A 26,721-nucleotide genomic window follows, 5' to 3' on the forward strand; every position below is an offset into this window, starting at 1 on the left:
AGAGCGTTTTCGCAAGTGTTTTAAAACACTGCACCGAAGCATGATCCAGAGCACAAGGTCCCGTGACTAAATCGATTCAAAGCATCAGACATTTCCGAAGCATTTTGAGCCCTGGCGAATCTGCGTTTGATTAACAGGGTAGGGAGAACCCTCTATTTATACAAATGTCCTAAGTTCGATTCCCGGCTTGCAAAAAATCTCACAAATGGTCACTTTATGTATTTTAATGTTAATTTTTATGACCAAAACAAGACATGTTTATTCAAAAAGTGTCCAATGGGATGTCAGACCAATGTTAAAACAAAGCACGTTAGAACAGATCGCTTAAGAACTAACAAATATAGCTGCATCACCTTGGATTGGAACCAATTATCTCTGCATGCTAACTATCACCGCTCCACTAAATCACTCGAAATATCAATTCTACAGCATGGGGTTTAATTCCTGACGTTGTGTAACTGTTTCTTTGCTGAAGCTGTTCTAGAGCGATACATAAAATGACCACTAGGTGTCACTGTAGAGATGGTTTTCGAAGCTTCGACACCTTTGCTTCGACTGTTTCAGTGTCTCACGAAGCCTCGCTTTGCCCACCACTAATCAGTAAGCCAATTAGATCATTCCAAACTCACTATAAATAGCCCGTGTAGCATTACTACCTTCGTTTTCTTTTGTTTTTGAGAACCACCCCCCATTCACCCCATCTCCCTCTTACCAGTGCGAGCTCTCCAGAACTAAAGGACCAGGCGGAAGCCCTGGGCATAATTATCTCTAAGCTCAGGGTTCTCTCCAGGGACAGCATGCTAAGCCTAAAAAAGTAAAGGTGCTGTAGGTCAGTGTTTCTCAACCACGTTCCCGGAGGACCACCAGCACTGCATGTTTTGGATGTCTCCTTTGGCGGTCACATCCATTACAGCTCTTTTAGCCTCTGCTAATGAGCTGATGATCTGAATCAGGAGTGTTCGGTTAAGAAAACGTGCAGAGCTGGTGGTCTTCCAGGAACATGGTTGAGAAACACAGCTCTATAGGTGATTTATTGATGAAATGGTATTCAGAAAATAATCACAGCCAACACTTCTAGTCGTTTTATTTGAACAGATATAAAGCAAACAAGCAAAAATACAATTTAACAATTACAAAGATGTTTTAAGAACTTAATGTTCCCGTACGGTCCACGTTACATGTGTCGACATGAGCTAATTCAAGTGATTCTGTCAGGAAGCCACGCTAAAATAACTGAAATTATTTACATAATCATTAATCCATACGTTAGGATGATCGAACAAAACAGTAAACAAAACATATTAGTCATGGCACCGCATAGTTAGACTTTATCTGAACGTCCCCTTAAGACATATTGTTGACTTTACAAGGACAGAGTTGAACACGTCTGTGAGTTAGCAGTGCTCTGCAGCTTCTGACTGACACATGTTTTGTTTGCATGGTTTCTTGAAAAGTGTGAAGACGTTTCCGTCTGGCTGAATTCTCAACGTCACTTTTGTTTGCGTTTCTAGACCCCATTTCTTCAGCATCTGGCTTATCTGAAGAAGAGAATCAGGCATTTATTACTAAGTATTGCTAGTAGTCATACTCTCTCAGTGTCTGCACTTCCAAGCTTGCACCTTCATTTCAAAATGACGTTAATTTGGCGGTCATTTAAAAAATGACTTTGATGTCAAAACCTTGATGTCCATTTGACATCCACACTCTGATGCCCATTTGACCACCAAAATAATGGCAGAATATCTAAAAGCTTCGATTACAATTGACAAATTTACACTGTATTTTGTGTCCCGACAATGCGTTTAAACGACCTTGATCTCGAAACAACATCAAATTGACATCTAACACTGGCTGTCCTGTGGTTGACGTTTGTCGCCAGTGTTAGATGTCAATTTGACGTCAATTAAAGAGCACAGTAGTCAACTGATTTGCAGTCTTGCTGTATTTTTGGTCAAGGTGTCCATTGGGTTTCCACATGACCCTATTTTAAACTAAACTAGTTATTACTAACCTATTCCTAATGTTTTATGCAAAATTCCAAAATGCACAATAAAACTAGGTGGATGTAAAAAGCTTCTGATGGTCTTGTAAACGTTTTTGTGTCATGTCACGTGCTTATGATTATTTGTGGCTGGTCCCGCATTATCCAATTTATGATTCACCAATCAGATACCCTAATACCCTAAGTCAGTGGTTCCAGGGCCGGAGCAAGCTGAACTGCCGCTCTAGGCAAAGGACGGTCACGCCGCCCTCAACCCTAAAATGAAAGGGGGGGGGCTGTTGCGGATGACGGCCTTTTTATTCTGCTGCCCTAGACGCGAATATAACTGAGGGCGCGGGTGGTGAGGGTAGTGTCGCAGACGCCTGCCTCTTTATTCTACCACACTAGACGTGGATATAACTAAGGGCGCAGGTGGTGAGGGTAGTGTCATGGACGCCACTCTCTCTATTCTGCCGACCTAGACGCGGATATAACTGAGGACGTGGGTGGGGAGGGTAGTGTTGCGGACGCCTGCCTCTCTATTCTACCACACTAGACGTGGATATAACTGAGGGCGCAGGTGGTGAGGGTAGTGTCACGGACGCCACCCTCTCTATTCTACCCTCCTAGACACGGATATAACTGAGGGCGCGGGTGGTGAGGGTAGTGTCGAGGACGCCGCCCTCTTTATTCTACTCTCCTAGACATGGATAAAACTTAGGGCGCGGGTGGTGAGGGTTGTGTTGCGGACGCCTGCCTCTCTATCCTACCACACTAGACGTGGATATAACTGAGGGCGCGGGTGGTGAGGGTAGTGTCACGGACACCGCCCTCTCTATTCTACCCCCCTAGACGCGGATATATTTGAGGGCACAGGTGGTGAGGGTAGTATCATGGACGCCACTCTCTCTATTCTGCCGACCTAGACGCAAATATAAGTGAGGGCGCGGGTGGTGAGGGTAGTGTCACGGAAGGCGCACTCTCTATTCTGCTGCCCTAGATGCGGATATAACTGAGGGTGCGGGTGGTGAGGGTAGTGTCGGGGACGCCACTCTCTCTATTCTGCCGACCTAGACGCGAATATAAGTGAGGGCGCGGGTGGTGAGGGTAGTGTCGCGGACGCCGCCCTCTCTATTCTACCACACTAGACACAGATATAACTGAGGGCGCGGGTGGTGAGGGTAGTGTCGGGGACGCCACTCTCTCTATTCTGCCGACCTAGACGCGAATATAAGTGAGGGCGCGGGTGGTGAGGGTAGTGTCGCGGACGCCGCCCTCTCTATTCTACCACACTAGACACAGATATAACTGAGTGCGCGGGTGGTGAGGGTAGTGTCGAGGACGCCGCCCTCTCTATTCTACCACACTAGACACAGATATAACTGAGGGCGCGGGTGGTGAGGGTAGTGTCGCGGACGCCGCCCTCTCTATTCTACCACACTAGACACAGATATAACTGAGTGCGCGGGTGGTGAGGGTAGTGTCGAGGACGCCGCCCTCTTTATTCTACCACACTAGACGCGGATATAACTGAGGGCGCGGGTGGTGAGGGTAGTGTCGCGGACGCCGCCCTCTCTATTCTACCACACTAGACACAGATATAACTGAGGGCGCGGGTGGTGAGGGTAGTGTCGAGGACGCCGCCCTCTCTATTCTACCACACTAGACGCGGATATAACTGAGGGCGCGGGTGGTGAGGGTAGTGTCGCGGACGCCGCCCTCTCTATTCTACCACACTAGACACAGATATAACTGAGGGCGCGGGTGGTGAGGGTAGTGTCGAGGACGCCGCCCTCTCTATTCTACCACACTAGACGCGGATATAACTGAGGGCGCGGGTGGTGAGGGTAGTATCACGGACGCCACTCTCTCTATTCTGCCGACCTAGACGCGGATATAACTGAGGCTGCGGGTGGTGAGGGTAGTGTCGGGGATGCCACCCTCTCTATTCTACCCCCCTAGACGCGGATATATTTGAGGGCACAGGTGGTGAGGGTAGTATCATGGACGCTACTCTCTCTATTCTGCCGACCTAGACGCGGATATAACTGAGGGCGCGGGTGGTGAGGGTAGTGTTGCGGACGCCGCCGTCTCTATTCTGCCGCCCTAGACGGCCAACTATATCACCTCTATGGACGCGCTGGCCCTGAGTGGTTCCCAACCTTTTTTTTGCCTGAGACCCCTTTATCCCTGGAAAATATTGTGAGCCCCCTCCACATTTAATGATATAATCGCTCATATACTTTTGCTGTAATGATGACTAAAAATGTTGTTTTCAAATAAACAGAATGTTTAGTACTATATCTAGATGTTTACGCACAAATAATAGCCTGATGTGAAATATAAAAACATCAGTAGGCCATTTGTAACTAAAAAACGTAAACTGTTGGCCTTTAAATTGTCCCTTTTTGACATTCAACAACAAAAATATCAGTATTTACACTGGTGTATAATGGAAAGAAATGGAAAGGGTATTACAATTTACCACTTGCATGTTATTCGTTATGCTCTATCAATTAGTGTGAGGATTACGGCGAAGCCAATCAGGGAGACTGTCTTTATTGTGGAGAACAGATTATAAAATTGTCCATTTTTGGTGTGTGTGATCGATCAATTCTTGTCACGTGACTCGCGGTGAGCTCATTGCCGCGCACCTCCATTGGAAACAGCAAACTTGTGCAAACTCTAGAAATACGCGATAAGCGAACGGCCCCAATTGTGATCTCCATCAGTTGATCTTCTTGCAGAGCCATGCTGGATTCACCTGATTTGTTGACAAATGGGTTGGGAATCCATTCCTTGGCAGTTCGCGGGCCATTTACTGGGTTTTTTCCCCTTAGCAAAGACACTTTCCAAAGACGTCGGTTTCTTCTATTTATGCTATAATTTTTGGATTAATATGCTATATTAGAATGATTAAAGTAACGCTCTTTCTCCTGTTCTCTGATGGATGACTACAAACTCAGCGCAAAAACTGCCTCATGATCACGTCTGCAGCTAGTACATGCAAGTCTGTTCATTCACAAACTATGTGTGGAGTTAAAGTCTCTGTGAATATTTCTTTGAAATGTTAAATATATGCTCGCAGTTGTCCAAATTGATGTGCTGTGAGTGTTTTATAAGGGAATAGTTATTAGAAATCAGACTGTTATATCTTCCAAGCATAAGGGCTTATAATGTGGTTCTGTCACCATCTTCTGGATAGAAAGCGTCAACCGTCGCCGACTCTCTCAGAAATTGTAAATATTTTAAAATAGGCACTGTAATTATAAATAAACTGCATAGTTGCAATCTAAACAGCTACATTCTCAACTAAAAAAAGCCTCAAAGGTACCTTTTGTCGTCTAACAGCAGTAATAATTGTGAAACTGTAGCGTCTTTCTGTTGCTGGCTGTATGTGGGCGGAGTAATACACAGAGGTGAAGGGTGAAGAGGCCTTTGTGTGATGTTACTGGCGAAATATCGCACGGCTATCATCCAATCAGATTCAAGAACCAGACAGAAATGTTGTATAAATATATATATTTGTTAATAAATAAAGGTTTAAATTAGCATTTCATACTAACATTTGAGAAAATGTCAGACTGGTGGACCTTCAAAAATGGATCAGAGAAAGAAGTGGGCCCCGAAGTGAAAAAGGTTGAGAACCCCTGGTTTATTACACTGCTTTTTAGGGAGGGGTATCGTTAAGGTTTTACCGGTATTACTACTTTAATCTATACCACTTATTGGTTCGGTACTCAAACGGTTCTCTAATCTGTACTTTTTTGTAGTGTTTTTTAAATGAATGACTCAGTTTTTAACCATTCGTCTGGAGAAAAATCAACACATTTGCCTTTTCTACCTTTCTTGGCCTCCTAGGGCCCTATCATACACCAGGCGCAATGTGGCGCAAGGCGCGACGCAATAGTCTTTTGCTAGTTTAAGCTTGGCGCAAGAGTGGTTTTGAGGCGCTGTTTAAATAGCAAATGCATTAGCGCTCATTTGTGCGCACATAGGCGTTCTGGTCTAAAAAGGAAGGCGTTCTGAGGCGGACCGCTGGCGCGTTGCTATTTTGAGAAACTATAATAGATTTTTCATTAGACCAAAACAAACCCGGTCTAAACTCCAGCGCAGAGTTGCGCCTCGCTTACACACTGCTTAATACACACAAGAGAGCAATAGGCAAATATCTTTACATATGAAAAAATGAAAATATTAAGGATATATATAGGATATAATAAGAATAGATATAGAATATAAATATAAAGGATTAAAATATTACAAAACATATTATTTTCTAGCCTACATAAATATGAAAAACCACTGCTTTTATGTCTTCTTCATCTCGGGAGGCTTTTTCAGTTCATTCATAACAATTTACTTTTGTATAATGTTATTAATATTAGCAGTATTATTTATTATATCCATATTTATATTTGTTTTATTAAAAACAGCACAGCATGTGTTTTAGGATATAACTCAGGTTTTTGAGCACACTTTGTTATTATTGTTCATTTATTCGTTTGCTGGAAATTAGAACTGAATTTAGAAATAGTTTTGAAACGAATATTTGCGCTTAACAAACGCAATTAATTATTTATAGACTAATTGACGTCTGTGCGTAAAGGTTTCCCTATCCAAGAGCGATCCATTATCTCTCATTTTCACGCAGTAGATGCTCTGTTTAACAGTTTTCTGTTTAACAACTGTTTGCTAGTGAAATGCTCAGTTTTTCCACTAACATTTACTTTACATCATGTAAATAGCAACTGCGCTTATGACGCGACGCAGCTGGCTCTTAAAGGGAATGGGAGATGAGACTCTAATTGGTTTATTCTCAAAACACACCTATAACTCATTAAAAAAATAAACTCAACCCTTTTAGACCATGCGCCACGGCGGCAAGCGGATTTTCCCGTCCTTAAATTAGCAAAAATGCGTTCTGACACGCCCTGAAAGCGTTTGCGCCCTGCGTTTTGGACCGTCAAAATACAGCCCCTACAGTTGAAAAATACCCTATTCGAGTTGCAAAACGCTGTTAAACGATCAGCTGAGGCTAATGTTTATGATTTATCATTAGCACAGGGGATTAAAGGGAATAGTTTTGGAGCCTCTTGCGATGTAAAAATAATCCGTTTTTTATATGATTTTTAATAAGCGTAGTTTATTATTATCATTAATCTATTTGTTAAGTAACGTAAAAGCATTTTTAACGTTTAAGATATATTTAGGCCACAGCAGAAAATGAAATACAATTGTCAATGTAACCGTGTGCTTATTAAACTATTAATTTAGATCATACATCTCAAACTGGAATCCTGGAGGGCCGCAGCTTTTACGAGAAAACTACTTGTTTCAACGAGCATTGTCAGTGTGCACTCAGCTGAAATACATACATACTGACCATTTGGTTCTCTCTGCCATCGTTGCTCCATTAAGCGCAAGCTTACAAGCTGTGTGTGCGAGTCTCGTTTCAGGTGTGTGCTCTTGGCGGTGTGTACTGCCTACGGTGGAACAAGACGAGTGTTTCTCGCAGTGCAGAAGAATATCAGGTCTGGTCAGGTCTTGATGCCCATCTCCGTTTTGTTGCCTTTATCGGAGATTATTTGCCTGTTCACACGTTCTTTTAATTGTCACCCATATCCAATTCATGCGTTTACTCTTGCCATACAATTTCTGACGTCGCGCATGCGTAAATGCGGGTTCTAGCATCTGCACCACACTAGCCACGATGGAAGAAATTGTCTTGCTTTTAGCTCTGCGAAATATGACGTTCTTTAAAAGGATTTTGAGGTGGAGGGAAAGGGCCGTCATCGCAGCTTGCGCCTGTATGGTTTATATATGGTGTTTATATACTCATAGCCCCACAGGGCAAGAAGGCAGGTAAATTTAGCCTCTGTTACATCTGTCGTTTACCGCGTTGGCGTCCCCACACATGCTCTTCCTTCTTCGTCATTAAACCGCAGAGAGTACCACAGTGTCTTAGTTTAACGACGTACGAAACGGAACGCCTCAATAAATCGATCTGCCTGTTTACATGATAGCCGCATTATCACATTTCTGATTTATTTACACACATGAAGGAGGCCAGAAACCGATCTCTGAACATCCGAATGCATCCAAGGTCATAGTACAGATCCAATCCGTGTCACATATGAGCAAAAAATCGGGTCACATTTAACTGGCAGTGTAAACGGTGCCAAATATGACAAATTAGAAAAGGTTGGTCAGTATGCTACTGTACGTAATGTTTATTCGGCAATAATTCTCCAGTACCGATCAGACAATGCCTCTGGCTTTTATAATTTTGCACCTGTGCCAATAAAGTACCGAGTTTTGGTACCCAACCCCACTGCCGTCTGGAGTCCTGGATTCTGATTTTTTCAGCAGTATTGATTTAAAGGGCCATGAAACCGCCTCGTTTCAGCAGTGTGTTTTCACTCCTCTACTTTGGAAAAAGTCAGAAAAGTGGGCGTGTCCAGCTCTGTTTAGGGGGGAGTGTCGGAGGAATTAAAGAGGCTTGGTGTGGGAGTGTCTATTTGGGTGCGCTGAATTTCAGAGTCAAAATACACACGCACAGGGGACAAAGTGACTGTGTTTACATGGACATCTGTAGTCGAATTATTTGCCAAATTATTAAATGGTGGACTTTAACTGCAGTTTGGCTCTTTCATTCAGGGAATTCATTCATGCCCCTCGCAACAAACGAGATATTTGATTTGAGGAACTGCTCTAAGCGTGTATTTTTCATGCAATGTTTGATACCGCACGGCGAATGAGAGAAAAAAAACCTCAGCATTTCCCGGAAACTTAGATGCACTCGGCAGGTAGCGTCAGAAAGCCGCGTGTGTTATTCCGGTCACTAAATGCAGTGAAAATCCTACACGAGATTACAGTTTGGTTGTGGTGCTAACATGTTTACACTCGGTGCAATAGTTTGTTCGATACGAACAAACTGAATAAACAAAGAGCACTGGTCGCTCACTTACCAAACCTGTAGAGACAGGACAATCACCAGCAACTAGAGCCGCGTCTTTATTAAGAGGAGACTACAAGCGAATCCGGATCTCAGTGTTTGCAGATGAGAACAGCTCTCAGGTAAACAATGTTCCTCCTTAGACACGTAAGTTATTGTTGTCGCGCGTCGCGTACACTGTTAATCCACACGTGACTCCAGCTGAGCTCTCACAGAGAGAAAATGAAAACAAAACTTCACTGCAGCAAACTATAACAGCAACACTTCACGCTTGTTTTGCCAACACAACGTGGCGTCTCTGTCGTCTAAACACTGTGACAGTAATGAATATTAATGAAGTTGCACAATAGAGCGCGCTGATTGGTTTGAACCAAGCCTTACTCATGCATTAATGCAGCACACTGTAAGACGTAATAAGACTCACTCTGGCACAGACGTCCAGTCTGCACGCTGGAATACACGCTATTATGTCATGACCGTGACGCAGCTTCAAAAATTCATTTCAAACCGGAAGTACGAATTTGCTTGAATTAACGCAAAAACAGCCAATTTACACTTTTTAGTGAAATATAGGTGTCCTAATAGTGTTTTTAGCAGTGTGGGACACAAATACGACTGTCAACAGCTCAAACATGTGTTTTGGTGTTTCGTGACCCTTTAACACTTACCCAGTCTACGATACCCTCCATCGCTGCTGGGTCATTTCGATTCTGAATATTTTTCACCATCACTCTCACAATCTGTTTCTTTGCACCTGGTAGAATACAACACACATTTGATCGATTATGAAGAAATCAACGTTTAAAGACTTTGATTCATTTTTAAAAACTTATTAAATAGAACTCTGAGTTGATATTTATAATAATATGTTAATATTATATTTACAGTTGAAGATTATTCTCCCTCTTGATTTATATTCTTTTTTTAATATTTCCCAAATGATGTTGATCAGAGCAAGGAAATGTTCACAGTATGTCTGATAATATTTTTTTCTTCTGGAGAAAGTCTTATTTGTTTTATTTAGGCTAGAATAAAAGCGGTTTTCAATTTTTTAAACACCATTTTAAGGTCAATATTATTAGCCCCTTTAAGCTATATTTGTTTTCGATAGTCTACAGAACAAACCATCATTATACAATAACTTGCCTAATTACCCTAACCTGCCTAGTTAACCTAGTTAACCTAGTTAAGCCTTTAAATGTTACTTTAAGCTGTGTAGAAGTGTCTTGAAGAATATCTATTCGTTTAGCCTCTTACCCTTTGTGTATTAATCCGCCCACATACAGCTAGCAACAAGCAGACTCTACAGCTTGACAAATATTACTGTGGTTAGACAACAAAATATACTTTTGAGGCTTTTTTAGTCGAGAATGTAGTCGTTTAGATTGCAACTATCCCGTATATTTGCAAGAATAGTGCCTATTTTAAAATATTTACAATTTCTGAGAGCTCATCAGCGGCCAAAGACAATTGATGTCGTCTATCCACAAGATGGCGCCAGAACCGCATAATAAGCCCTTGCTCAGTGTGATCTCTTGAGCGCAGATAAAAAGCTGAAAAACGGAAGCCTCGTGGTTTTTAAGGTGGACCGGATAGAGTCAATAAGAAGCTGGATTCAGCCTCGTCCCTCCTTATCGCAAACACAACAGCAGTCTGGTGAGAAATCTCTGTAGACAGATGGCATTTCATGTCACGTTCAGCCTTATAATCTTAAAATGTGAGCAAAATTTGCTGTTTTGTCATCAAGGGGGTCACACACCAGAAGCGTCGCTTCACATTACGCTATAGAGAATCATTCAAATACTAGCTCTAAAGTGACGTTGGTCTATCGCTCTCTCTCTCTCTCTTGTATGTTGTAGTGCTGTATTTATACAGATTTACTTGCATATAAGGAATGTGTGTTGTGTTGGCAGAAAGAATTAAGAAATGCACAGACGTGTTTAGCGTTTTTCCTTATCGCAAACGCAACAGCAGTCTGTTAACGTTAGTGGGTTCGTTGTTATTTTTGGGGTAAATTATTGTGAAATCCCGATTGCAACAGAGAAATACTGTAGACTGTAACACTGTAAGAAGATATCTCTGTAGATGTATGGCATTTCATGTCACGTTCAGCCTTATGATCCTAAAGAGTTCACTTTAGACATACAGAGAATCATTCAAACACTAGCTCTAAAGTGACGTTGGTGAATTAGTAACGGCTTCCGCTGTTCTGACGTCAGCTGCAGATGTGAATGAATGGCGGAAGAAAGTAGTTCCTAATACAAAAGGGTTTTGAAACATTTCAAAGTTCGGAAAAATGCCTGCTATTTTTAAATGTGTTCAAAAATGGCCACATATAGAGGGGGGAAATTAAATATTGAGCATGTCACCAGTTTTCTCCGAAAACATTTTACTAAAGGTGCTGTTGACTTGAAATTTTCCCCAGATGCTGGTGAAAACCAAAGAAATGTATATATGAAAAGAAAACAAATTTAATTCGTTTACAAATGAAGTGTAATGAAATGAAATGACGCAGGGAAAAAGTATTGAACGCATGAAGAAAGGGAGTTGTAGAAAGACATGGAAAGCCCAGACAGCAGCTGATATCTCTCAGTATTTCTCCGCCCTTCCTCAGTATAAATGAATATCAGCTGCTTCAGTCACCCACTTCGAATGCTATCAGTCGATTGAATAGGCTTTGTCAGGTGATAAATATGGGCCAGTAGGGGCCTTCTGTGCCTACTGGTAGGCTCAGAAGGCTATTATCATCCATCCGCATGATTTATCAGCTATACTAATAGAGAAGACTCCTGTTTTTACATTGCTGTGACGGTTGGGTTTAGTGTTGGGGTAGATGTTATTAAATATAATTAATAGGAAGTTTAATAAATAATATAAATATTCAGCAGACTCAGTCTGCATTTTGTCTTTAAAATGAATGCTACGTGGCGGTATGAGCGATTGCCTCCGTATGAATGGCTTTTCTGCTGTTACCAGTTTTTCCAGTGGCTCACAGTGTACGTCGGCAGACTTGTGACATGGTGCGGAGTTGACAGCGATGCCATTTTGGTGAGAAACGGTTTCAGAAAGCAGGCAAGACAAAAGCCAAACAAGTAAATAATTTGCTTTTGGTGGTGTTTTAAAAAAACAGACGGGTTTAGGGAAGGAGGAGGGTAGGTCAATCGATTTACGCGAGGATATGTCTCATATAGCTGATTAACCATGTGGATGATTAATAACAGCCTTCTGAGCCTACCAGTAGGCACAGAAGGCCCCTATTGGCCCATATTTATCAGCTGATAACCACATTCAATCGACTGATAACATTCAGATTCGCTGCTTCAGTCCAGCATCTTCATTAGCAGGAGGATGAAGATGAAACCAGGGTGGACATTTCGGCAAGACAATGATCCAAAACACAGTCAAGGAAACTCAGAGAAAGAAGATCGAGCTGTAGAATGGCCCAGCCAATCACCTGACCCGAATCCAATTGAAAATACTAAAATAAGCTCAGATTTGACAGACGAGCCCCAAAGAACCATCCAGATTTTGACACTCTGTTGAAGTCTGTGAGAAACTCACACCTGAGCAATGCATGAGACTTCATTCTCCATATGAGAGGCTTCTTTAAGCTGCCGTCCCTGCTGAAAAATCCAGCTTAAACCAGCCTAGGCTGGTTGGCTGGTTTTAGCTGGTCGACCAGGCTGGTTTTAGAAGGGTTTTGGCCATTTCCAGGCTGGTTTCCAGCCATTTTTAGCCTGGTCTTAGCTGGTCAAGCTGGAAATACAGCTAGACCTGCCTGGTTTGAGCTGGACATAGCTGCTTTTGGCTGGGCTCCCAGCCTGGCTAGGCTGGTCAAGCTGGTTTTAGCTGGTCATCTCCCAGCCTGATCAGCTAAGACCAGGCTGGAAATGGCTGGAAACCAGCCTGGAAGTGGCCAAAACCCCTCTAAAACGAGCCTGGTTGACCAGCTAAAACCAGCCAACCAGCCTAGGCTGGTTTAAGCAGGATTTTTCAGCAGGGGTTACTAAAAAGCCTTTTATATAAAGTATTAAATTGATTTTCAGTAGTTTAGTACTTTTTTTTTCATTGTTATTACAAATTATGTTTGTATTGTTTGTAAAATCAGGTTCCATTCCATATCAACAGCTCCTTTAGAGATATTATTGCCAGGAAAAACCATGACGTGTCCAATACTTATTTTCCCCGCGGTATGTACATATTTGCTATTCAAATGAGAATAAAAGATGAAAGCGGGCATTTTAGCAATATTTCTAAACATATGTTTTAAATATGGCACATTTTTGAAATGTAAAATACAAAATATGAATTTATATCACATGAATGTCTGTTTCCATGTAACAATTAGCAGCTGAGGCTCAGAAATCAAACTTACGGAGGATGCAGAGGAAGGGAAGGGCGCTTGAGCAGATCTGATAACTGGTCAAGCCACCAGAGTCTGAAACTCCACAGGGTATTTGAAGAGTATTCATTTTTGGTTGTTTACCCGGCCAGGCAAAGGAGGAAGTGGAGACATTTGTACCATCGGACCATTTCCACGTGTCTCTGAACAGACCGATCCAAGCACTCGAGTAGGGCTTCATCTGACTTCTCACCAGCGAATTCTCAAGTTTATTCTGAATGACGGCCAGGTCTGTGTAATGTTGCCTACAGTAACTCTGAGCGTCCGGCCAGGTCTTTGCATCACTGATAAAAACGAACCGGTCTGTTCCATTTTCTGTAATAAGAGTTCATTAAATCAGATTTCATTTTTGCACCAAGTGTGTTTCAGAACTTTCATTGGCTCCCTTCAACATTTTACTAATCCGTTGTGGAGGGAATTCTCATTAAGTCAAATTTTTTTCTTTAAAGTTGCCATGGAACAGAAGTTGAGATTGTTTGCTATTATGAATTGCATCCGCTTAAAACAATCCTGAAATTATAAAAAAAATGTAGAGCAGTGCATGATTTCATACATTGAAATGAGACATGCACTGATAGCTCCGCCCTAAAATCTGATATCCCAGCCCGAAATGACTGATAGCTCCGCCCTAAAATCTGATATCTTGGCCCGAAATGACTGATAGCTCCGCCTTAAAAAAAACTGATATTCTCGCCCTAAATGACTGATAGCCCCGCCCTAAATGACTGACAGCTCCACCCTAAAGAACTGATATCTCTGCCCTAAATGACTGATAGCTCCGCCCTAAAGAACGGATATCCCAACCCTAAAGAACTGATAGCCCTGCCCTAAATGAATGACAGCTCCGCCCTAAAATCTGATATCCCTGCCCTAAATTACTGATAGCTCCGCCCTAAAGAACGGATATCCCAACCCTAAAGAACTGATAGCCCTGCCCTAAATGACTGAAAGCTCCAGCCTATTGATAACTCCGCCCTAAAAAAAATCCCCTCCCTAAATGACTGACAGCTCCGCCCTAAAATCTGATATCCCGGCCCGAAATGACTGATAGCTCCACCCTAAAAAAAATGATATTCTCGCCCTAAATTACTAATAGCCCCGCCTTAAATGACTGACAGCTTCACCCTAAAGAACGTATATCCCAACCCTAAAGAACTGATAGCCCTGCCCTAAATGACTGATAGCTCCACCCTAAAAAAAATTATATCTGTGCCTAAAATTACTAAAATCCCTGCCGTAAATGACTAATAGCTCCGCCCTAAAAAAATGATATCCCCACCCTAAATGACTGATAGCTCCACCCTAAAACAACTGATATCCCCACCCTTAATGACTGATAGCCCCGTCCTTAATGACTGATAGCTCCACCCTTAATGACTGATAGCCCCGTCCTTAATGACTGATAGCTCCACCCTAAAGAACTGATAACCCCGCCCTAAAAAATTATATCCCACCATAAATGACTGATCGCTCTACCCTAAAACAAACTGATATCCTCACCCTTAATGACTGATAGCCCCGTCCTTAATGACTGATAGCTCCACCCTAAAACAACTGATATCCCCACCCTTAATGACTGATAGCCCCGTCCTTAATGACTGATAGCTCCACCCTAAATGACTGACAGCTCCGCCCTAAAGAACTGATATCCCTGCCCTTAATGACTGATAGCTCCACCCTAAAGAACCGATAACCCCGCCCTAAAAAATTATATCCCACCATAAATGACTGATCGCTCTACCCTAAAACAAACTGATATCCCCACCCTAAATGACAGATAGCTCCGCCCTAAAGAACTGATATCCCACCCTAAACAACTGATAATCTCGCGCTAAAAAAATAATATCCTGCTCTAAATTACTGACAGCTCCACCCTAAATGACTGATAACCCCACCCTAAATGATTGATAGCTCCACCCTAAAAAGAATGGATATTCCCGCCCTAAATGACTGATAGCTCTGCCCTAAAGAACTGATATCCCCACCCTAAATGACTGATAGCTCCACCCTAAAACAACTGATATCCCCACCCTTAATGACTGATAGCCCCGTCCTTAATGACTGATAGCTCCACCCTAAATGACTGACAGCTCCGCCCTAAAGAACTGACATCTTCACCCTTAATGACTGATAGCCCCGTCCTTAATGACTGATAGCTCCACCCTAAATTACTGACAGCTCCACCCTAAATGACTGATAGCCCCACCCTAAATGATTGATAGCTCCACCATAAAAAGAATGGATATTCCCGCCCTAAATGACTGATAGCTCTGCCCTAAAGAAAATTATATCTGTGCCTAAATTACTGAAATCCCCGTCGTAAATGACTAATAGCTCCGCCCTAAAAAACTGATATCCCCACCCTAAATGACTGATAGCTCCACCCTAAAAAACTGATATCCCCACCCTAAATGACTGATAGCTCCACCCTAAAAAAACTGATATCCCCACTCTTAATGACTGATAGCTCCACCCTAAATAACTGACAGCTCCGCCCAAAAGAACTGATATCCCTGCCCTTAATGACTGATAGCTCCGCCCTAAAGAACCGATAACCCCGCCCTAAAAAATTATATCCCACCATAAATGACTGATTGCTCTACCCTAAAACAAACATATCCCCACCCTAAATGACAGATAGCTCCGCCCTAAGGAACTGATATCCCCACCCTAAACAACTGATAATCTCGCGCTAAAAAAATAATATCCTGCTCTAAATTACTGACAGCTCCACCCTAAATGACTGATAGCCCCACCCTAAATGATTGATTGCCCCACCCTAAAAAGAATGGATATTCCCGCCCTAAATGACTGATAGCTCTGCCCTAAAGAACTGATATCCCCACCCTAAATGACTAATAGCTCCGCCCTAAAAAAAACTGATATCCCGATCCTAAATGACTGATAGCTCCACCCTAAAAACACTGATATCCCCACCCTAAATGACTGATATCCCTGCATTAAATGACAGATAACTCCGCCCTAAAGAACTGATATCCCCACCCTAAATGACAGATAGCTCCACCCTAAAGAACTGATAATTCCACCCTAAAAAAAATTCTATCCTGCTGTAAATGACTGACTGCTCCACCCTAAAGAACTGATAGCCCCGCCCTAAAGAACTGATTTCCTCACTATAAATGACTGATAGCTCCACCCTAAAGATCTGCTATCTCCATCCTAAAAAAAACTGATATTCCCACCATAAATTGACTAATAGCCCCACCCTGAAGGACTGATATCCCTGCCTTAAATGATTGATAGCTCCGCCGTTAAGAACTGATATTTCTGCCCTAAATGACTCATAGCTCCACCCTAAAGAACTGATATCCCCGCCCTAAATGACTGCTAGCTCCGCCCTAAAGAATTGATGGCTCCATCCTAAATGACTGCTAGCTAGGCTTTAAAGGCATTCCATGTGACCAGAAGAAAAGTCGTTTCAAGAAGTGAGGGTTATGAAATGTGAAAGCAAATTTTTTTTTTTTACAAAATAATGAAATGCAGAGTCGCATCATATACATCAAACTCTACAATATACATATACAAATAAATATACTGATATTAAAGTTACGTTAAATTTTAAGGCGACTTTAAAGAGACACAAAAGAAAATGTTTACATCTCAAAGAGAACTGTAGCTAACTATTATTAATCCAGCCAATAATACGACAACCAGTTTGTTTTCTATTTCAGTTATTTTCTTCAGCATTAAACGCTGTTCACTAAATGGTGCATTCCTTACCATGTAAGCAAACAAATGGAAATAGTATACTGCAATTCCAGTCGTTCCAGTTGCCGTCCTGGGTCAAACCACATGCCTCTTTACCATTGAAGTTGTTTGGTTCTTCAGCACTCCAAGTAGAGAACACGATTTTCATATTTCTATAAGACCAGCGCCAGCTATTTATGTCCTCATAGAGGCCAATCCAAGCCATCGTTGCCTTATTATACACCGTTTGTTGTAGATTTCCATAGTCTTCATTGCTCTGAACCGTGGCCAAATCAATGTGATTCTGTCTGCAAAATGTTTGTGCCTGGACCCAAGTCTTCTGTTGCGGAATTAGAACATAGTCACGTGGGATGCTCACAGCAAATGAACAGAGTCCTGTGGAGAAGAAATGTTTGATATTTTAGTGTGGTGTCAACGTGATTAACAACGATCAATCTCTAACGCTCATCTGTTTTCATTCTAGAAGTCACCAAACTTGCTCCTAGTAGCCGGTGTCCTGCAGGGTTTAGCTCCAACCCTAATCAAACACACCTGAGCAAGCAAATCAAGCTCTAAAGCTGCGGTCACACTAGAGTTCGATCTTGCGAAACTCTGTCGTATGGCGATGCGAAAAGGATTAATCAAGATGATTAGACATTTAAAAAGAGCGAGCGATGGGTCCATGTTTTAAATTCCTGTCCAGAGAGGTCATGTTTTGATCCTCGAAGGGTTTCACGCAGTCAAGTGATGCTATTTTAGCAACTTTCCAATGCAGCGAACTGCTAAACTTGACGCACGAGCTTACGTTTCCAATCTGACGCATTTGAATGGAAGTCTTTGGGAAGAAAAGTGCAGCCTGACCACAGCTTTACGATGAGCACTTGAAACTTCCAGCCAGGTGTGTCGAGGAAACTTGAGCTAAACTCTGTCGGGACACCGGCCCTAAAAGATTGCTTGGTTAAGGTAACGAGATCCAGGAACACTTTCCAAAAAGACACAGTAAGAAGAACTTCATCCTCGCAGATATTAGTTGGTCTGTCTCTCCGTATCCAGTGGTTCACATAATCTTGGATTTGGTCTGTGTCCAGAGCGGATCGTTGTCATAAAGTATGACCTCAACACAGTCCCGCACAGTCAGAGAGGACATGGATGTATCAAGAACCCAAGACCACCGGGACAACTTATTATCTTACAGATCCAACACAGGCTCATTCTGAAAAGGTAGTCCTGTGGACGTTTCTGGAGACCGCAGAATATGTAGCCGGAGGTACGTAAGGCTGCATTTCATTTTTTAAGTGAGAGCTACGGGGCGGTGTGACGCTTACCGGCTGACCGCTTACCTCCATGTGGAGGGCTTTCCCACTGCAACCAGTTTGTCCAGTTAGCTGGTCGTGTTTGTCGCTGGACTTCAGATGTAGAGAGGAGTTGACCACAATGACGACGACCAGGTTCGAGTAGAGCGCTTCAAGAAAACGCGTACGACAAAAACAGAATCCAAAAGATAAAATGAACGAGTGAACAACAGCATGGGAATGTAGTGAAAATCAGACGAGGGCTTTTCTTTTTCTGGACGATGTAAATCGTCGGTTGGGTTTAGTAAATAAGTAGGCGGGCGAGTCAATTGGTAAAATTGGTTGGGTTTAGGGAAGGAGGAGGGTGGGTCAGTCGATTGGCCAGTCGCCCAGTCCATCATTCAGTCAGTCAGACAGACAGATGGTTGGTCGACAGCAGCCTCTGGTGGATTTGCGCAAATTTTTTTTTTTGCAAAAATACGTACTGGTGAGAGACATTTGAGATTCGATAAAGCGCACACATCAGCCTCTCACGGATTCGTGCAAAAAAAAACAAAAAAAAAACGTCAAAAATGCGTACCTCCCGGGTACCTTCTCGGTCTCCAGAAACGTCCACTGGACTACGTTTTCAGAATGAGCCTGGGTTGCACAGATCCCTTTGTCAAGTCTAAACACCTGTCCTGGCTGGGACCTACTACTACTACACACACACACACACACACACACTGTATATAAGAATATATTTTGCAAACTCCCAATTTTTTTTGAACCGAGAAACATTGACAAGTTTTCTCCTGGTAAAGTTTCATCGTGGTGAAACCATTTAAGTAAATTAACCAAAACAGTTGTGTAAATGTGATTCACTTTGTATTGCCGGTTTATCAATTTGCATATAAACTGGTAAATCAGGTTATGTTAGAGTCCACTTAGTTAAAGTAGCTGAGGCTTTTATTTCAGTATGCTGATGTACTTCCATCTGAAGCAGAACATAGAGTAAGGGACACCTTGCTAGTTTCATTAACATTACCATTTATATGTGAAAGGTAGATTAATGAGTCATCAGACATAAATCGTCAGATCAGAGACAATAGCCCCTTTCACACATAGGAAAGGTTGTATGTGTGAACAGGTCCTTTTTGAAAATACCGGTAAATTCGTTCTGGCTATTTTCCGGAAAGAGAAGTTGTAACATTACCGGTAATTTGCCGGAATGCTGCGCTGTGTGAATGCAGAAGGAAGATTGCCGTAATAAGTGCGTGCACGTCTAGAACGTGCTGACGTGAGACGTCTGATTTAGCCAATCACAACAGTCAGATGCGTTTACGTCCGCGCGGTTTGTGAGGATAAAAGCCTTTGAATATTTTTCCAGACACATTTAGCTGCTAGAAGTTAGTCAGGTCACGTTTATATGTTCTTCTTAATGCCAACTGTGTAAATGATCATCGATGAGATGCTTATAAGCCGTTGTTTGTTTACCTTCAAGCTTTGCGTTTGCCTGTGAAACAGCCTGTGAGCGCCTGCACTCAAATCATATTATGAACATCTCGACATGAGAAAGTGATCCTGCGAAAGTTGTTCACAATACTGATCATCCACAGAGTTTGTAATTTAGTCAAATGTTTACAAATACAAGCGCAGCCGTTTAAAGCTCATCTGTGGTGAATGATGTCAGAATTTACCTGTATTTTGGAATGGATGTGTGAATGCTCTTTTCCGGAAAACTTCCGTAACGTCCTCGCCTGTGTGAACAGCGCTTTTTTCAATATACCGGTAAAGTCTTTCCGGAAATTTTCCAGATATTTACCGGTATCACTGTGTGAAAGGGGCTAATGGCAACAAAAACTACAGAAATGTCACTAGACTTCAAAAGAAATATTTCACACATACATTCATTATTGGAGAACAGATACAGGTAGTCCAATCCTGTAAGTACCTTGGCATGGCTTTGGACTGCAATCTGAAATGGGACTTGAAGAGACTAAACCGGTGTGCTTTCAGGTCAGCAATGACATACTTGTCATATTTTACACTGCTTTTATTAAAAGTATATTAACTTTTTACAGTATTTGTTCGTATAGTAGTGATGCTAACGTGACACAGAAACAGCCTTTAAGGAAAATATTCACCACTTCTAGTAGACTGGTGGGCAATCCACTTGTTAAGTGTGACGTCACGCGAAGTGGCTCCAAGCGCTCGTTTCAACTGAATGGGGAGACTCAAGAAATGGTAATAATAAACGTTTACAAAGCGATTTAATACTTTCGAAAATCACGATGGCAGTTTATATGTCCATGCCTAATATCCGATGGCTAGAAAGTGATCCATTTATTTATAAATTGTTAAATTTTTGGTATTTGTCATGCAGCAAGCCCAGAGATTGTTGTGTACACTATGACTTTATGTAAAATTAACTTTAATGTGTGATAGGAATAAAACGTGATCATAAACAAATGATTTCTCTAGTCAACCCTGCTGAAAAATCCAGCCTAAACCAGCCTAGGCTGGTTGGCTGGTTTTAGCTGGTCGACCAGGCTGGTTTTAGAGGGGTTTTGGCCACTTCCAGGCTGGTTTCCAGCCATTTCCAGCCTGGTCTTAGCTGGTCAGGCTGGGAGATGACCAGCTAAAACCAGCTTGACCAGCCTAGCCAAGCTGGGAGTCCAGCCAAAACCAGCTATGTCCAGCTTAAACCAGGCTGGTCAAGTTGGTTTTAGCTGGATTTGGCTGGTAATTTTCCAGCCTGACCAGCTAAGACCAGGCTGGAAATGGCTGGAAACCAGCCTGGAAATGGCCAAAACCCCTCTAAAACCACCCTGGTCAACCAGCTGAAACCAGCCAACCAGCCTAGGCTGGTTTAAGCTGGATTTTTCAGCAGGGATGGCGGCTTGGACCCGGAAACAGTATACATACGTCACCAACACGTCACCACTTAACAAGCATGATACATCACAAAGATTTGCAAAGATAGAGTGGCCATACAGGCAAGACATATTGTGGCTGACTCAATTTTCACACACTTAGTTTCCTTATTTGTCTTACCGACATCTGTGCCAGGATACATTGTGGTAAAGTTGTTTTTTTTATTTTCTCCTCAATAATGTAACACCATAAAATGCTAATTCTCAATAGGGAACTCACCTTATAGCGGCCAATAGCTAGCAAAATACGTTGTTCACAGTCAATTAAATAGTGCTAAATGTTGTTTTGAAGTCATCCTTAGGTGCGGTCCCTGCTGAAAAATCCAGCTTAAACCAGCCTAGGCTGGTTGGCTGGTTTTAGCTGGTCGACCAGACTGGTTTTAGAAGGGTTTTGGCAATTTCCAGGCTGGTTTCCAGACATTTCCAGCCTGGTCTTAGCTGGTCAGGCTGGAAAATGAACAGCTAAATCCAGCTAAACCAGCTTGACCAGCCTGGTTTAAGCTGGACATAGCTGGTTTTGGCTGGGCTTCCAGCCTGGCTAGGCTGGTCAAGCTAGTTTTAGCTCGTCATCTTCCAGCCTGACCAGCTAAAACCAGCCTGGAAATGGCCAAAAACCCTCTAAAACCAGCCTGGTCGACCAGCTAAAACCAGCCAACCAGCCTAGGCTGGTTTATGCCGTTTTTTTCAGTGGGGTTTCAGACCAAATATTCAAAGTAGCATGGTAAACAATATAGGGAGTGTTAAAATGAACGAATGTGCGAATATAAAACCGACTTTACCTCAGAGATGCTGTCTTCCTGTAGTAGCAAAAACACAGGACTAATTTTCCTCAGTCCCACAGGCTGATAAATAATCCTAAAGGAAGTTTTAGGTGGGCTTTTTATTCAGTTTTATCCTATTTATTTCTTATATATTGCTGAACGTGAACATGTTGTCTTTGTTGATAATGCTGCAAACAGTTTCCCTAAGGGGACAAAGAAACCTACCTGGAAGCTTGTGGAGTTTACAGTTCTTGAATTTGGCTGAGGGAATGACTGCAGAGCAGTACAGAGTGTATCTTAAAATGAGTGAAACGAACTCACTCGGCAATAACAGCGCGATGCTAGCTGTTGACTGATGCTAATTATTGAAAGGATCATTAAAGGGGAATCTGCAGTCTTCGTGCATTATCCAGTAAAGTCACAAGGGGGCGCTATTTGTCTGTAAACACTTCCCTGCTGAAAAATCCAGCCTAAACCAGCCTAGGCTGGTTGGCTGGTTTTAGCCGGTTGACCAGGCTGGTTTTAGAGAGGTTTTGGCCACTTCCAGGCTGGTTTCCAGCCATTTCCAGCCTGGTCTTAGCTGGTCAGGCTGGGAGATGACCAGCTAAAACCAGCTTGATCAGCCTAGCCAAGCTGGGAGTCCAGCCAAAACCAGCTATTTCCAGCTTAAACCAGGCTGGTCAAGCTGGTTTTAGCTGGATTTGGCTGGTCATTTTCCAGCCTGACCAGTTAAGACCAGGCTGGAAATAGCTGGAAACCAGCCTGGAAATGGACAAAACCCCTCTAAAACCAGCCTGGTCGACCAGCTAAAACCAGCCAACCAGCCTAGGTGAACTGTACCTTTAAGATTTTATCAGCTGTTGTAGATACTGTAATACCAGTTGCTGATTATTGATACAGTTTCTGATTATTTCGCTGTTGAAAAATCCAGCTTAAACCAGCCTAGGCTGGTTGGCTGGTTTTAGCTAGTCGACCAGGCTGGTTTTAGGGAGGTTTTGGCCACTTCCAGGCTGGTTTCCAGCCATTTCCAGCCTGGTCTTAGCTGATCAGGCTGGGAGATGACCAGCTAAAACCAGCTTGGCCAGCCTAGCCAAGCTGGGAGTCCAGCCAAAACCAGCTTTATCCAGCTTAAACCAGGCTGGTCAAGCTGGTTTTAGCTCATCATTTTTCAGCCTGACCAGCTGGAAACCAGCCTGGAATGGCCAAAACCCCTCTAAAACCAGGCTGGTCGACCAGCTAAAACCAGCCAACCAGCCTAGGCTGGTTTAAGCCGGACTTTTCAGCAGGGTTTACATTTTAAAAAATGTTAATATCAGCCAGAAAGCTTTCCTTTTTCATAAAACTTGTAAATCTCAGACACACACACACACACACACACACACACACACACACACACACACACACACACACACACACACACACAGAAGAACACCTACCTGAGAAAAACAGCAGGTGAAGCAGCGTGTCCATTGGTAATGGAATCACAGGCTGACTGAAGGTCAAAAGAGCAACAACAAACTCGACTGAAGAAACCCAATGTCCTGATCAGATCGAGCAGTTATCTGCGACAGCACACTGAACGAATCGTCTCGACAGACGTTTTATGCTTTAGCTTTCATGCAAAACCCTGCTCACAGATGTAAATATGGCAGTGTTGTTTGAATGACATTTACTATGCACTCAAACATGTAAAACATCCGAGCTCAGTAACAACACACACTGCAGATCCCCATCAGTCATCCGGCGCACACGGCTACATACAAGACGAGTTACACCAAAGAGCAGAATGACCAAGAGGCGACACTCAATAGAACGTTCCACTGCAACAGCAGCGCCCAGCGGATTCCACCATTTTGGAGTGATAGCGATCGGCTGTCCATTGGATCTTATTGCTGTGGCGATGGCGAGCAGCTGCTTTGTTTTTTATTTATTTATTTTAAAAGCGCATTAAAGCGGAGATACAACCTGAAAAACGACAATACAACAAGTACCAACACAATCATCAGCACTTTTAATAGTTTATTTTACAGACTTATGCTATGCTGTTGTTCTACTGGAGTTTTCATTCCAAAATGGCCGCCAAGCCATCTAGTGGTTGTTTCACGAATCGCACTTAAGTGTCGCCTCTTGTTGATTCTACGCTGAAACACTTGAGAATAAAGACGCATGTGTTATTTGTAGATGGCGATTTGTAATCGTTATTGCGTTCATTTTTTATTCAATTGTGTTCATTTTAGTTTATAATGGGCTCAAGTAATTTACGCAGTTACCCGTGTTTTTCTTTCTGCCATTCTCTGACTAGTTTTACAGTACATTATCTGCTGATGCATTGTTTATACAGTTATCCCTTTACAGCAATGTAAATAATTGATGTGTACCACCACAGAACTGCATAGATTTGGCGATATTTCATTGCCAATTGTTATACTACGCACAAAAAAATGTCGTTTATTTTCTTCAAGTTTGTTGTTTAGCTGCGTCCCAAATCGCATACTTATGCACTATTCTACGCCATTTTGTAGTATAAATAGTGTAAGTAGTGCGTTCACACTGAAAACTCTACAAATAATAAGTGCACTTTAATTACCCGTATGATGCACTCATTCAGCCGCTAAAATGAAGTGTGTAATGATGGACACTTCACGCACTCAACGACCGCAAGTTTGCTTACGTAGCGGAAGGGGCGGAGCTATCGGACGCACATGTTGAATAACTTTATTTAATTTGGATGGTGAAAGCAAAATTCTTTTACGAGAGTGATTATAGCGCCTCCCGATGGTGAATGCGGTTATACTCACGATAGGCATTATTTGATAATTCGGCCGTTTATTTCACTGATTTGGCGACCGTCAAACGTCATCAGGGAAACGGTTTGAATTTCCGCTTAGTAAAAAAAACATTAGTGTGCCATTTGGGACAACACTACATGCATGTACTATCCTGTTGAGTGTGTAAGTGCATAAGTACATAGTGCATGAGTGCATAGTGTATAGTGTGCCATTTGGGACGCAGCTTTTGTTCAAACTACTCATTTAAAATGAGCTGAATCATTACAATTCTTATGTTTATTGTGCGGCAAGTTATTTGATTTATGTTCAATCCACTTAAATTTGTAAAAAATAATGTTAACTTAGTTGCTTTATGTTGTCCCAACACAAATTGACTGTGTGGAACCCAGCATTTCCGGTTCGTGTCCTGGCTGCATTTCTTTGTGGAGTTTGCATGTTCTCCCCGTGTTGGTGTGGGTTTCCTCCGGGTGCTCCGGTTTCCCCCACAGTCCAAACACATGCGCTATAGGAGAATTGAATAAGCTAAATTAGTCGTAGTGTATGTGTGTGAATGGGTGTTTCCCAGTACTGGGTTGCGGCTGAAAATAAAGTAGAACTGAATTTCGAAATAGTTTTGAAACAAATCTTTGGGCTTAAACTAAATTAATCACTGTGGATGTCTTCAGTGGAGTGTACAACAGGGTTTCCGTACTCCACCAAAGTAAAGGAGTAAAGAGTGTAAGTAAAGTAAAGAGGCCGAATGGAGGACACTCGTTCTTTATCCTTGTGCAGATGTTAAACTGTTTTCTCGCTAGTGAAGCGTTCACTTTTACCATTAGTCAAAGTCAGCTTTATTGTCAATTCAGCCACATGTACAGGACATATAGAGAATCGAAATTTCGTTACTCTCAGACGCTAGGTGCCTAACATATAATGTTAATATAAAAGGTAGAGTTTTAAGAAAAAGAAAGTTATAAATACATTATATACAATTTTACATAAAATGTAGTCTAAAAGTATACATAAGGAATAAAAATTTGTAAACAATACAATGCCAGTTAAGGGATGAGATCAGTCCTACACTCTTGACTGTCTCATTTCACAATGCTCAGTTGGGTCTGCATGGACTTCGCAGGACTTGCCTATAAAGTCTGCATGTCCCTGAGTGTTTCAACAAGACAATGGCTCCAAACACAAAGTAAATGAGCAATAACTTAGCATCAGGATTGGCCTGCTCAATCCCCTGACCTCAACTCAATTGAAAACCTGTGAGGTAACATAAAAAGTGCAGTTTATTTATAAACTAATTTCGAGAGGATCACGTGCTTATGATTGATTGCGGCTGGTCCTGCATTATTCAGTTGATGATACACCAATCAGTCGACTCCTAACCCACTATACATACCCTAAGCTCTTTGTTTTGAAGAAGCCCCCCTTCCACCCCTACTCCTCCTCGTTTCCTAGATGGGTGGCCCAGTGGTTAGCACTGTTGCATTACAGCAAGAACGTCACTGGTTTTAATCCTTACCAAGCCAGCCGACGTTTTTGTGCGGAGTTAACATGTTCTCACGTCGGTTTCCCCCGGGTTCCTCCCACCGTCCATAAACATGCAACTTAAGTTAATGACTAATCCAAATCGGCACCATAGACGTGCTCCTAGTAAGTAGTTCCCTCCTAAGAGCAATCACTATCTGTTCATTAGCTACTACAGCAAGGGAGTTCTCCAGATCTACCTGAGCTCAAACTCCCCTCTTGCCTTGCAAACGGGAGGGAGCCCCGGGCCCGAGGATCTCATGAGCTCAGGGTTCTCTCCTAGGACAAGCTTTATAATCAATCATAAGCTAAGTGTGAACACTTGAAGTGCAGTTTCTGAAGCAGAACCCAACAATTCATTACGTGTATGAAATATACTTTTCCGGGTGCCAAATGTTGGTTG

The 26,721-nt window shown here is 42.4% G+C and overlaps 2 protein-coding genes across 6 annotated transcripts in view; one reads left to right on the forward strand and one right to left on the reverse strand.

Annotated features, from left to right (window-relative positions):
- The window catches only part of rab3ip (RAB3A interacting protein (rabin3)), an 847,807-nt gene that overhangs the window by 586,573 nt on the left and 234,513 nt on the right, over positions 1-26,721 (forward strand). The window lies entirely within an intron of this gene.
- si:cabz01083838.1 lies at positions 1,069-24,165 on the reverse strand. 4 transcript variants are annotated; one of them, XM_073948842.1, is made up of 7 exons: positions 22,243-22,424; positions 22,036-22,111; positions 18,922-19,038; positions 17,083-17,445; positions 13,315-13,656; positions 9,608-9,693; positions 1,069-1,538 (listed from the first exon to the last, which is right to left on the reverse strand). In XM_073948842.1, the coding sequence occupies exons 4-7, from the start codon at positions 17,273-17,275 to the stop codon at positions 1,395-1,397; spliced, it is 765 nt and encodes a 254-aa protein (XP_073804943.1). In that variant the 5' UTR covers positions 17,276-17,445; positions 18,922-19,038; positions 22,036-22,111; positions 22,243-22,424; the 3' UTR covers positions 1,069-1,394. The 4 variants fall into 4 exon arrangements, with proteins under 4 accessions (XP_073804943.1, XP_073804942.1, XP_021330983.1 ...); XM_073948841.1 differs by lacking the exon at positions 18,922-19,038 and having other exon boundaries at positions 22,243-22,439; XM_021475308.3 differs by lacking the exons at positions 18,922-19,038; positions 22,036-22,111; positions 22,243-22,424 and adding an exon at positions 23,454-24,165.

Source organism: Danio rerio, chromosome 4 (genome assembly GCF_049306965.1).
Source record: "Danio rerio strain Tuebingen ecotype United States chromosome 4, GRCz12tu, whole genome shotgun sequence".
Classification (NCBI taxonomy): Eukaryota; Metazoa; Chordata; class Actinopteri; order Cypriniformes; family Danionidae; genus Danio; species Danio rerio.

Bases quoted from the DNA above. Each gene is read 5' to 3' on its own strand.
- si:cabz01083838.1 (XM_021475308.3), bottom strand. From the start codon at position 23,487: ATGGACACGCTGCTTCACCTGCTGTTTTTCTCAG. The intron at 17,446-23,453 runs GTAGGTGTTCTT...TCTTCTCCACAG, and splicing joins TCACCTGCTGTTTTTCTCAG to GACTCTGTTCATTTGCTGTG. The intron at 9,694-13,314 runs GTAAGTTTGATT...GTATTCTACCAG, and splicing joins TCCCTTCCTCTGCATCCTCC to GTGCAAAGAAACAGATTGTG.